The sequence below is a fragment of the Cryptosporidium hominis genome (assembly GCF_000006425.1).
Source record: "Cryptosporidium hominis TU502 chromosome 5 CHRO015052, whole genome shotgun sequence".
Lineage (NCBI taxonomy): Eukaryota > Apicomplexa > Conoidasida > Eucoccidiorida > Cryptosporidiidae > Cryptosporidium > Cryptosporidium hominis.
Window position 1 is genome coordinate 1 of NW_667253.1, and position 12,267 is coordinate 12,267.

The window sequence follows — 12,267 nt, forward strand, 5'->3', positions numbered from 1 at the left end:
TGTATTTCTAATAAATCTACAAACTCCAAACTAATTCTTGTAATTAAACGAATGTTAATTAGATAATTAAATAAATGTTCTGGAAATAAATTTAATATTAATGCAATATTTATTCATCTTCAAATAATTTCTTTTCCACATGAAAAAAAGTGTATGCATGCAAATACCGGTATTGAAATTGATATTAGTAATTTTATGTGGAAAAAAATTACTAAATACAGTTAATTACATGCAATCACCACTTGCAATAATCAAAAAGCAAAACATTTTTTTTTCTTTAATTTATATAAGGAATTAATAGCAAAAGGGCTTTCGCAAGGAATATATTATAAAAAAAATGTTAGATTTAAATTATATAATTATAAGAAGACTACTATTGGTTCTGCTTGCTCAAAGTTTTTATTCAAATTAAAGTAGGATAAAATTACGAGTTTTCAGTATATGCGGATTAATGGATGAAAGAGTAAATTATACAAGCTTTTATCAGTAAATTTCAGTTAAGCCGTAATTAGATAATTCAAAGTGGGTTATAATACAAAATTAATACTAGCGAATAATCTGCAAATTCAATTTCTGTTAAATTGATAAACAGTTTATGTTTAACTAATAATAGCAAGACATAACAAAGAGTGGTTAATAATATTCATTGAATAATAAAGCAATTCTATTGATAAAATATATTAATAATACAATTGTGAGCTTAATAAAATATTCATTTTTTAATTAGTGTATGATAAAATAAATATAAATAAAGTATAAATATATATATAAATATTTATGTATAAATTTATAGTTAAATTTATATTAATTAATATATATATTTATACTATATATATAAATATACAAATACATGCATTAGGCGCCTTGGGTAAAATATTTATATTGTCAAACTTGGGAGTTTTATAGTAAAAACAAGACAAGGCCGTCAAAATATATTGGAAAACTTTCTGAAAGTGAATCCTGAATATTTCAGAATAATCAACTTCGGACTCGAATAATATTGCTGTCTTTGGGTATTCTATTCATTCTTCAATGATGCCATAATTACATATTGTAAATATTTAAAGTTAAGCAAATCAATTTACTAACTGAAAAAAAAGGAGCAAACAATCACTCAAAATAATAAGAAAAGAAAGAGTAATTAAAACAAATTCTTTCTCACATAAAAGAAATCATTTATTTATTTTGACTTTGAAGCTGGAAGTTGTTTAAATGCTTAAATTTATCGAGGCTGTCTTTGGGTCTCTGTTAAAAGAATGCAAGCTCCTTACATTGATTATATTGCTAATCAGTTTGGCCCAATTGAATTATGCAACATCTAATATAAGCAAATTGGCAATTACTGAAGGTTTTATATTCTCTCCAAAATCACTAAATTTAATAGAGTGTACAAACAATGTAGTTGCTGATATTATAAGAGAAACGACAAGAGCAAATGATACAAATTCTCACAAAGTCGAAGCATGTCTTGGAGGCCAACATTTTCAGAGAAGCATGATGGGACTAGCTTTGAGTTTTGGTTCAGGAGAAGATCTTCAGTATAAGAAATTTAAATGTCCAAGGTTAATTGCATCTTTCTTTAGAGATAGAATACTTGGATATTCTTGCCCTTATTTGTCAAATATTAACGAATTCTTTAATTTTGTAGAAAATAAAGAGCTTAAAACTGAAGATTCAATAGGAAAAAGGAATATTCGTTCTCATCCAAATAACGCAAAGAATAGTAAATTACCTACGATATTAACAAGTTTATACACAAGATTAGTTCATGGCTGCGATAAGATTGAATATTGTCTTTTGAACAATGAAGAAAAATCTCAGGAAAAGTATTCTATGCAAGACCATATAGACTTGGATAAGTCATTAATTGGATTAAATACACATAATATTGATCTTGAAGCGAAAAGAAATATGATTGATTCAATAATTTCACTTTTTCCAAGAAAGATTGGAAGAAGAGATATTTTAACTTATTCCAATAACTTATTAAGAAGAGCAACTTTTGAATTTGAGACTAATTTTGAGAAAGAAAGTCCTGTTGATCCTTTTTGGCTTATACAAGCATATAGAATGCTTTTAATATATTCAGTATTACTCGATGATGCTGGAATTTTTGTCAATTTGAATTCGCATTACTTTCAGAAGATATTTAATTATTTATTAGATACTCAATATTTACGAAGTATTGATTCTTTGCAACTACAGACAAAATATTTAAATCTCGATAAGTCATCAAGAAAACAGTTATTATTTTTAAGAGCTTCATATACTATTTTGGAGTCTTGCTTTCATTTTTGGAAAGATCTTCATGAATATTATGTTTCGTCAATGTTCACTAGTGAATATAATTTTGGTGATACTGAAATAGTTTTGGATTTCTCAAAAATTTGTCAAAAAGGTCTTCAATTACCTTTAAGACAATCATTAATATTTTTCTATTATGCAGGAATTAAAGAAGTCATTAAGTATTTTGATATTGCTGACAATACTAGCAATAATGATAGTACTAGTAATGCTCAAAATGAAAGCAGTGAATTCACTGAATCTACTGAAACCACGGGTTTTATTGCTAATAATAAAAATAATGATTGGTATGATAGTTATTGTACAGACTTTACAATTAACACTCCTTGGTTTGTTGAAAGTACAAACTTGCTCTATCCAGTTACAAGTATTGAAGAGTTGGATTTAATATATAATAAAGAGGTTTTAGCCCTAATTAAACAAAGTGACCCAAATTTAAATCCAAAAGCTACTGTTTTGAACTTGAATCATAACATTTTATCAGGCTATTTTATTGGAGGAAATGGATCAATGATGTATAAAAGTTGTACCTATTATTTAAAAAGAAAACTGAAGAAAGGGTCTAAACAAATATTATTGGCTCATGTTACAAAAATGAGTAAGAACAATGGATTCTATGAAGTTAGCCCAAACGAAAAGATTAGATACTTTTGCTGGTATACAGCTAAGAGTGCTTATCCAAATGATTCGAGTTTTGAAGCTGACCATAAGTACGAAACTAGCCAGTTTTCTCAAGGAAATTTCAGAGTTTCTCAGTCTATTGAAACAGGTAATAAAACGGCTATTCAAAGCAAAGCCTCTAGGCCTCCTTCAATTTCTTCTTCTCCAAAAAGACTTGAATATCAGGATATTGAAACTCTTGAACAAAATTCTGATAGAGTTTCTTCAGCGTTATCTTCGGTTGCTTCCTCTACTTCTCAAACATCTTCCTCAAGTAGTCCAGCAAAATCTAGAAAACATTCAACATTTTTGGATAATAGACGACGTGAAATTCTAAGGAGATTATATCCTCAAAGCTCTGATTTGGATATGAAATCTCTAGTATATTCAATTTCTGACAAGTCTGATGACCTAAGAGGGGTACCAATTATTAAAAAACATTCAAATTCCCCATCTCAATTATTAGAAAGTTCATCTTCAATGTCAAATATCAGAGGAAAACAAGAACAAGCTAGTTGTAAGAATAAAGATAAAGAGGATGAGAAATCAAAAAAAGGTTTAATTCCAAAATTACTCGAGGAAATTAGATCAGGAGTAAAGCTAAAACCAACAGGTTCTTCAGCTTCAAGTGAAATTATGGAGAATATTAAGAAAGAAATCACAAGTTCTGCTAAATCTGTGAATCTTGGAATTTCTTCTTCTCAAATCAAAAATGATTTAGATTCAACAGAATTTGCACCTCCTCTTGTTGAAACAAATTTGTTGGATGAAATGAGTAATAGTAACAGATTTCTATTTGAACAATAAATTCAATGCGAAAAATGGAAGGTTTTGGCGCCAACTTTTTGGAATTTATCAATGAGAATTTTGTTTTCTTTTTGATTCATTTCCAAATAAACTCACAAATCAAAAAATACATAAGTTAAAATTTCGAGAAAATTTACTTTTATTTTAATGAACAAATATTTCGAATACAAATTATTGTTCTCAATTTTTGTATTGTATTATTTATTATAAAAAGTCTCAGTTTTATGGAGGGTATAGAACTAGCACATGCATGTAAACACATGCATGCATAGGTCGACACCTTGTTATTAATATTTTTCTTGTAAACAAATAAACAGCTATGAGAACCTAGAGTTTATTTTTATTTGTGATAAGTTTTTATTTGCGTTTGGAGTGTGAGGTTATTGTAGTAGGTGTAAGAGGAGTGGGAATATTAAGAGTAAGAATTGGCGGGAAGGTGTATTCATGACATTAGTCTATTATAGGATTTTAGGTAATGAAGGAATAATAAAAAATCTAATATGTATTAGTTAATTACATCAGTCTAATTAGCTATTCGGAATAATTTTTATTGTAAAATTTGAAATACAAATTCCCAATTCAAAAGATAAAAAAAAAGGTTCAGTTTAAGATTCAAAGAAGTTTTATTAGTAACTTAAACTTGAAGGATTTCGTAATTGAATAGCCAATATATAAATTAAGAAACTCATTTCTTATCAATTTTTGAAAGAAACAATAAATACCTATGCAGAATAAAATGGAAATGGTTGGCAATAAATATAGTAATTCTTTGTTTAACTAATTAGTTGAGTAATGGAACATCTTGGTGTTTGAAATCCTTGCAAATAGAGCATTCATCAGGATTATGGAATCCAGCTAAATTAATAAGTTTTGAGTGTAGAGAGTCAAAATATTCCCAAGCAGATTTTTTGAGTTGAGTATTCATTGAATTGTGGCTGTTTTTACAACCATCAAAGATTCCAGTTATACTAGATTTAGCAGATTCTGAAAATTCATTTAGTTTATGACCACAACCATGAATCTCAAAAGGTTCTTGATTATTTAGCAGCAATATTTCATCATTAGAATGTCCATTATTCTCTAGATCTTGCTCTTTAGATTCCTGTAAAATGGTAACTTCAGCATCTTCTAAATGCCCATTAGTTTCTTGTTGTTCCTCCTTAAAACTCATAGAATCATCTCTGAATTCACTTAATATAAGCTTAGATTCCTGTTTTGAAGGTTGGGTAGCAATACCATCGTCTTCTCTAGTTTCAATTATAGGTTCCTGAGTATTACTAGGGGTTTGTGAAATTATTTCCTCTCGTGATAAAGTCTTTTCATTTTCTACAATTTCTTTATTTTCATCATCTTCCTCAGCAACTTTATCTTGCTCCTCTTCTACCTTCTCATCTTCTATAGATTTACTTTCATTCTCTATAGGATTCTCATTTTTGTTATTATTTTCCTCATCAATCTCTTCTGGTTGGCTTCCAGATTGCTCATTGTTATCATTTACTTCTTTAATAGCAGATATAGAAGGACTTCTGGACGATGATTTTGAGTTAGGTTCAGAAATTTCCAGTCTCAGAGAAAGCTCTTGAGCTAATTTAATACTTTCAGATGCAGCAATAAACTCTGCCTCCTTTATTGCCTTTTCTTCAGCTGCTCTAATATTAGTTTCCTCTTCCATTTTTAATAAGAAGTGCGCTGAAATTCTCAAAGAGTCAAATTTGACTTATAAATTTATTTTTTTTATTGAAAAAGTGGAATTTTCTAAGTCTTACAAAAATGCATGCAGACTTTGTTGCGGTAAATACTCTATGGTGAGAATATTCTCCTAATAAAGTTAACTATTGCTAAAAATAAGATCAGTAGATCTTTTCAAACTCGTAACTTTTTTTTTTAAACTAGAATTGATTTCTTTACATTTTTAACACATTTTTTCATTAATTAATCTTTAAATAGCTGCCGCCCAAAGCATGCAACACGATACCCGTATCGTCTCTGGCGGGAAACACAATTGCAAGTATAATGATTTAGTGGAGATTTATTAAGCGAAGGAATTTTTGAAGATTTTTTTTTGAAATTAAATAAAAGAGATGATAATCTTATTAGAATAGTAATCCTTGTGTAAATTTAGAGCTTATTTATAAACAAAGTTGGATTTTGCGATATTATTATGTAAAACACACTTGCATGCAGCTTTTGAAAGAAAATGTTGAATAGTGAGAATAATAAATATTCTTATGAATGATATGGAAAATGTCTTTTCCTTGATTTCTTAAAGTTTCCACAATTTTAATCTTAATTATCAATCTGTGTTATATTTAGGAAAAAAGAAATCATTATTTCTACACAATATAGTTAAATGAATAATTGCATGTAAATATTCAAAGATCTACACAATAAATGGCGCCAACATTTTTTTTTTTTGAGGAAGGATGAAATATGATTCACATGTAATATTATGTTGGAGATTTCAAATCAAATAATGAAATTTTAAATATTCAGACGAGCACTTAACAATCTAAGCAATACAAGGAGTGTGGGTAAGAAAGATCTGAGAGAAAAATTACGATATTAGAATTATAAATAACTATATTGAAATAAATAACCATATTGTCAAGAAAAGTATCCAAGTGTAGTATTCTTTAATCAGTAAATTAATCAAAGAGAAAAAAAATAATTGAAAAATGTTCAATCTATTAAGGTCAGCCGGAAAGGTTGGAATGAATGTGATATTTACTGGCATTTCAGGATCCGGGAAAACAACGTTATTATATTCATCACTACTTGGACCATTTAGTGAAGTTCCTAAATTAAATCCAACCGAAAGCTTTAATTTTGAGAGAATTATGTACTTGAAAAAGTTGCTACTTGTATGGGATACTTCTGGACATATTGCATTCATTAACAACCTTTTGCCAGTAATGTTATCTACTATTAAATTCAGAGCAATAGTATACGTTGTAAATCTTCTACAAGGAGACAAACTTATATTTGATCAGATTAATAATGAAATTAGAACACTACTTTATAATCAACAGCTTTCTGATTGCAGATTTTGTATACTTTTCAACACATTCGGATCAAGTTCTGATTCATGGCCTAGACAACCCGCAGAATTTGCCAGCCTACTCGGGCTATGCTACTTGCCCCCTCAAATCGATAATCGAACCAAATGGTTTGTTGTAGACACAGCTAAAGGATTCACTGATCATGGATGGAGAATGGCGGTAGAATTCATACTATTTGGAAGTATTCCTAATATGCCCTACTATACTAATGTACCAGATTTTGAGCTAACTCCCATTCACTATTATCATTCACAATATGATGGGAAAACACCATATGGATATAATTTTAGACAATACATTCCAAACGACTATATTAACGCACTTTACTATCAAAACCTACCACCACCTGCTGATACTAAACCAAAAACATCCAAATTTGCAAAATTATTTAAAAAAAAGTAAAATTAGGCGCCCAAAGCCTGGCGCCCAAACTTGTCTCTATGTAAATTATTTCAATCAATTTATTTAAATATAAATAAATTATTAAATATATATTCCTTGTTTTTTTTTAAAATATTTAAATAATATTTATAATAGTAAATAACTAATATTTTTATTAGATTAACGTGTCTAATTACTTTCATTTTTAATAGGTTAGCATTCTGTCTCAAGGCGGGCACTTGCATAGCCTAACAATAATATTCATATATATTAAAGTATATATAAATTTGACTATTTTTTGCTTGAGCAACAAACTTAACAAAGTTTAAAATTTTGAGAGGCAATTTAGCAAGCTTCCAAGGACTAGTTTTTTTTTCATTTATAATAAATATAAAAAAATAATTAAGATTCAGGATGTCATCTCATGCTGTATGTGGTTCAAGAGCATCTTTGGTTTCAAAAAAGAACCAAAGAGCCATATATTCTTACTTATTTAAGGAAGGTGCCATTGTAGTACACAAGAATCCAAATGATCCAAGACATTCTGAATTGGACATTCCAAATCTTCAGGTTATGTTAACAATGAGATCCTTACTTTCTAAGGAAGTTGTAACTGAGAAATTCACATGGCAACACAACTATTATTTATTAACTGATGAGGGAGTTGAATATCTCCGTCGTTATTTGGATTTACCAGCATCAGTCTTCCCAGCAACACATACAAAGAAGACAATGGATCGTCCAGGTAGATCAGAAGGTAACCAAGGTAGAGGCTATGGCAGAAACAGACAACAGCATTAAGTTAACAAATCAGCTCTTCTTTCTTTTTTTTCCCCTTTTTAATTCATTTGAGTCTTTTACAGAAGAAATAGTAAAGTATAAGAATTATATTTTATTAACTTAACAAAGCTTACTATTTTTCTTTTTAAAGTCATTTGCCTATTTTCTTTTCTGCTAAGATTTCTCATTTACATTAAGACTAATAGAGGAGAAGAAAGGCTGTTTAAGAGCTACTATTTAGTTCTAATACTAGATTATTAGAAGGAATCTTTATGCATTAACTATATTGTTTCCTTGTTATTCTTTCTGAATGGTGATTGATTTGATAGGTTATACTGTGAACTTTATATTGTTGACATGTTCTGAAAGGGGAGGAAGATATTGATAAATTTAAAATGAGGGTTTTCTCATTTTACCTTGCATTGAAGGTTTGGTGGGAGAAGGAGGTAGTAGAATGATAACGAGAAGATGAGAGAATATGAGGTGATTGAAATATTAGGACTTACACAACTCCAAATAAATTGGACCACTTAATAAGGTCATTATTTTGATCGTTTTCGGAAGAATAGCTTGGCTTAACAAGTTTTAATGATAAGTTAAAATCTTGTATAGTAATAGGCCTAAATGCTTCTCTATTTGGAACGTTATGGATACCATTATACTTTTCAATAGTTTCATCATAAGAGAATTCTGCTGCCTTAATACACAAATTCTTGATATCACTTCCATTCCAACCATGAGTTTCTGTTGCAATGGACTTTAATTGATCATAAGTTATTTGACATCCTCCTTGAGTATTTGTTTCCAGTATATGCTTAATTTGTTCTAGTCTACATTCCACATCTGGTAAAGGTACCAAGACTCTCTTACTTAGTCTTCTTAATGCTGCATCATCTAACATATCAGGCCTATTAGTAGCTCCAATAACAACAACAATTTTAGATAAATCACTTTGTACACCATCGATCATTTGTAGGAACTGGTTTTTAAGTCGAATACTATTATCATCGTCTTTACTTGTTCTCTTACTGAATATACTATCAATTTCATCAATAAATATAATAGAAGGTGATGAATACTCGGAAATCATAAAAAGAGCTTTAATAATATTTTCAGTTTCTCCATAAAACTTACTCATTATACTTCCAGGAGAAACATCATAGAATGATGCTTTGCATTCACTTGCAATCCATTTTGCTAGCATAGTTTTTCCAGTACCAGGAGGACCAAATAGGAGGATACCCCTTGGAGCAGAGTGTAAACCAACATGTAGATCGGGTCGTTGTATTGGGTTAATAATTTTAACTCTGAGCATTTTTTTAATGGATTCTAAACCAATAACATCTTTTTCCGATATAAAATTCTTTGGTTCAGTTCTTATACTTAGAACCCACTCAATATGTTCAATTTTGACCTTTCCCCCCAAAGAAGCAAGTATTCTTTCAGCTTCGATATTTGGAGTATGATTACCAGTTGAGCTTTTAACAGGATTTTTCCCTACATAACTTAACAGATTGGGTCCTTTAGAGTTTGAGAAATCAGAATTTTCTTTATTGATTTGCTTTTCGTATATTTCTGGATTACTTTTACCTAACTCAGTTAAGCCTGTTGTGAACATATTTCCTATTTCTTTTGTATTTGTTTTGCTCTTTATATTGTTCTTTACAGAATTATTAACTTGGTCAAAATTAATATAGTTCGAATAATCAGGGTAATTTGGATGGTAAATCGTGTCCAATAGCTCACTTTTGTAATAATCTCCACCAAATCTATCCTTAAATATCTTTATACTAGATTCCATAATTTCTTGATTTGACTTCTTTCCAGTATTAGTAAATATTTGATCATTTTCTATATATTCTGACCATTTCAATATTGACTTATCATTCAGGAAGGGACTACTTGTATCTCTAAATATTATATTTGAATCTCTTTCAAGCCTATTAATTGCCCCAAACAGTTTTAATATGTTCATATATTCAAATTCACCATTATTTTTCAATTTGACTAATTCATCCACCAACATCTCCCAACATTTCCGTCTTTTCAAACCTGTTCCTATACTTCTTGATTTGAAAAATTCGCCTGACACCTCAATCTCTTCCTCCTCCATTTCCCTACTTTATTATGATTATAGCTCTTTAATTTGTTGAGATGTATTCATTTTTTTTTATTACATGTTTTGAGCGCCCGAACACGTATGTTCGTATTATAGTAAAACTGTGGGTAACCATCACACAAAGTGTCATGAGGAATTTCAACTAGACTAGCGATAAAGAGAAATAAAATGTATTTGAATTGCATAATGATAAATTAAAGAACACATTCTCGCACAGATAGAAGAACTGCAAATACAGAATTTTTAGAGTTTTTCTTTTTTTTTATAACAACCAATATTTTAATAAATCTTTTACCCAATTAGTACTACTATTCTTACCCTGACCCGCCACACATCATTATGTTTCGTCCACAAAGTCATGCAAACATATTAACCACATGCAATACCGGTGTATATCTCAATTTGGGTGTGCATGCGGAGTTACTTCTTCTTGGAGAGGAGTAACTACCCCATTGTTGGAATGAAGGTTCCATTCCAAATCTCTATTCATCGGGGTCCCAGGTCCCAATCAAGGCGAATTCGCGAAAAACTATTTCAGTATATTGCAAATTCGAGGCGGAAACGAGCACAAATATTGCAAAATAACAAAAAAACACAAACAATTGCCCATTATCTCATTTTATAATGAAGCTTAGTACTTGAAGAAAGAAAACATTCAAGATTTGAATAGAAATTAATGGTTATTGGCGAACCAATTGTACAAAAAGTAAGAAATGATTAAGAGTCTTCTGATCCTTATCTTTGAAAGCACCCTCTAAAAAAGTTCAAAGAATTGTATTAGAAAACATCCGATTTAGTTTCAATAGACCCAGTAATATAAAGGTAATAAACTATCTGCCTCCCAGGCAAATATCTCACCAGTATAGAGTAACATAATCGGAACATGTTAAAAATGCTGATACAATCCCAACAGTAAAACATTTTCTCATTCTTTCAGAGTAAAAACAACTATCACAAGACATCTTCTTGATTATCTCGCTTCCCTTCTTTTATTTCCCCTCCATCTTATTTCTCTCCTGTATTTCTCAATTGGCGATAGTCAAGGTCTAGGCCCAGAAAATGTATTAAAAGTATTGGTCGGCAACAAGCTTGTAATCTAAGTCTGATCTCTCAGAGGCTTGTAAGAGCTTACCATGGACACCTTCAAGCTTCTTAACAAAGCCATCCTTTGATGAAGCAAAGACCATACGATCCTTTACCTTGGCGTTTTCTGGGGTAAACATTAAGAAAATTAGTTTTGGGGTTTGGCCATTTGGATCTGGGAGATCAATGGTAGCATAGAAACACTCAGTTTCTGGGATTGATTTAAGGAAATCTTCATATGTCTCCTCTGGCCCTGAAGCCTTAAATAATATTATATTCTCGTAGGTACTATCCATCTTATAAAGAAGATATCTGTGTTGCTTGCGGATCTTCTGTTTTTGAAAAGCATCAATACAATCTTGGTGAATCTTTACTCCTGATGACATTTTTTATGATTAATCTCACTACTATAATAAATTAAAATTCTTGTAAAAAAAAAAAAAATAAAATAATGGCTTGTATTTTATTTTTTTCACCTTGCCTAACTAGTAGAGTTGTATGTATTTTTTATTTGAATGAATTTTTTTTCTTCGCAATTTGTACACCTTATCTTGTGTATATATAAATATATTTATTTATTTAATATACACTATTTCTTATATTAATTAAATACAAATTATATTATTTTATTATTATGGGGGTTATTGTCCATTTTAAATCTAAAGTACATGTAGATATTCTCTAGACGCATAGATTCAAATACTTGCTGTCTATTTTTTTGGCGCCCATCCCCTCAATATTATTTATTATAAAGTAAATACTAAAAACGGATGAAAAAAAAATTAAAAAAAATTTAATGCGATAGTAGAATTGTTATGATAAATGAATAATTAACTGAAGATTAGAGATTTATTAGAGACTCATATAGAATTATTCAATGATTTTTCCTTTTTATATTTGTTATTCTACTTTTATATTCAATGTATGGTTAAATTCTTTTTCGAGAATCTTTTGTGTGCGAATTATTTCTTCAATTAATTATTCATTATTCATCTAAATTTCTTGATAAAATTTTTGTTTAACATTTTACACTAATTAGAAAAGTATTTGAAAATGTTTGGCGCGCAAATAGCC

The 12,267-nt window shown here is 29.5% G+C and overlaps 6 protein-coding genes across 6 annotated transcripts; 3 read left to right on the plus strand and 3 right to left on the minus strand.

Moving 5' to 3' along the window:
- Positions 1 to 1,212: 1,212 nt before the first annotated feature.
- Positions 1,213 to 3,771, plus strand: Chro.50101 (hypothetical protein). Its single annotated transcript, XM_661351.1, has 1 exon — positions 1,213 to 3,771. The coding sequence occupies one exon, from the start codon at positions 1,213 to 1,215 to the stop codon at positions 3,769 to 3,771; it is 2,559 nt and encodes an 852-aa protein (XP_666443.1).
- Positions 3,772 to 4,552: 781 nt separating this feature from the next.
- Chro.50100 (hypothetical protein) lies at positions 4,553 to 5,443 on the minus strand. Its single annotated transcript, XM_661352.1, has 1 exon — positions 4,553 to 5,443. The coding sequence occupies one exon, from the start codon at positions 5,441 to 5,443 to the stop codon at positions 4,553 to 4,555; it is 891 nt and encodes a 296-aa protein (XP_666444.1).
- Positions 5,444 to 6,446: 1,003 nt separating this feature from the next.
- Positions 6,447 to 7,232, plus strand: Chro.50098 (ADP-ribosylation factor). The annotated part of the gene is made up of 1 exon (XM_661353.1): positions 6,447 to 7,232. One exon carries the CDS (start codon positions 6,447 to 6,449, stop codon positions 7,230 to 7,232), a length of 786 nt encoding a protein of 261 aa, XP_666445.1.
- Positions 7,233 to 7,625: 393 nt separating this feature from the next.
- Positions 7,626 to 8,012, plus strand: Chro.50097 (ribosomal protein S10). The annotated part of the gene is made up of 1 exon (XM_661354.1): positions 7,626 to 8,012. One exon carries the CDS (start codon positions 7,626 to 7,628, stop codon positions 8,010 to 8,012), a length of 387 nt encoding a protein of 128 aa, XP_666446.1.
- Positions 8,013 to 8,493: 481 nt separating this feature from the next.
- On the minus strand, positions 8,494 to 10,104 carry Chro.50096 (AAA family ATPase). Its single annotated transcript, XM_661355.1, has 1 exon — positions 8,494 to 10,104. One exon carries the CDS (start codon positions 10,102 to 10,104, stop codon positions 8,494 to 8,496), a length of 1,611 nt encoding a protein of 536 aa, XP_666447.1.
- A 1,070-nt stretch (positions 10,105 to 11,174) lies between these two features.
- On the minus strand, positions 11,175 to 11,579 carry Chro.50095 (actin depolymerizing factor-related). The annotated part of the gene is made up of 1 exon (XM_661356.1): positions 11,175 to 11,579. The coding sequence occupies one exon, from the start codon at positions 11,577 to 11,579 to the stop codon at positions 11,175 to 11,177; it is 405 nt and encodes a 134-aa protein (XP_666448.1).
- Positions 11,580 to 12,267: the final 688 nt, after the last annotated feature.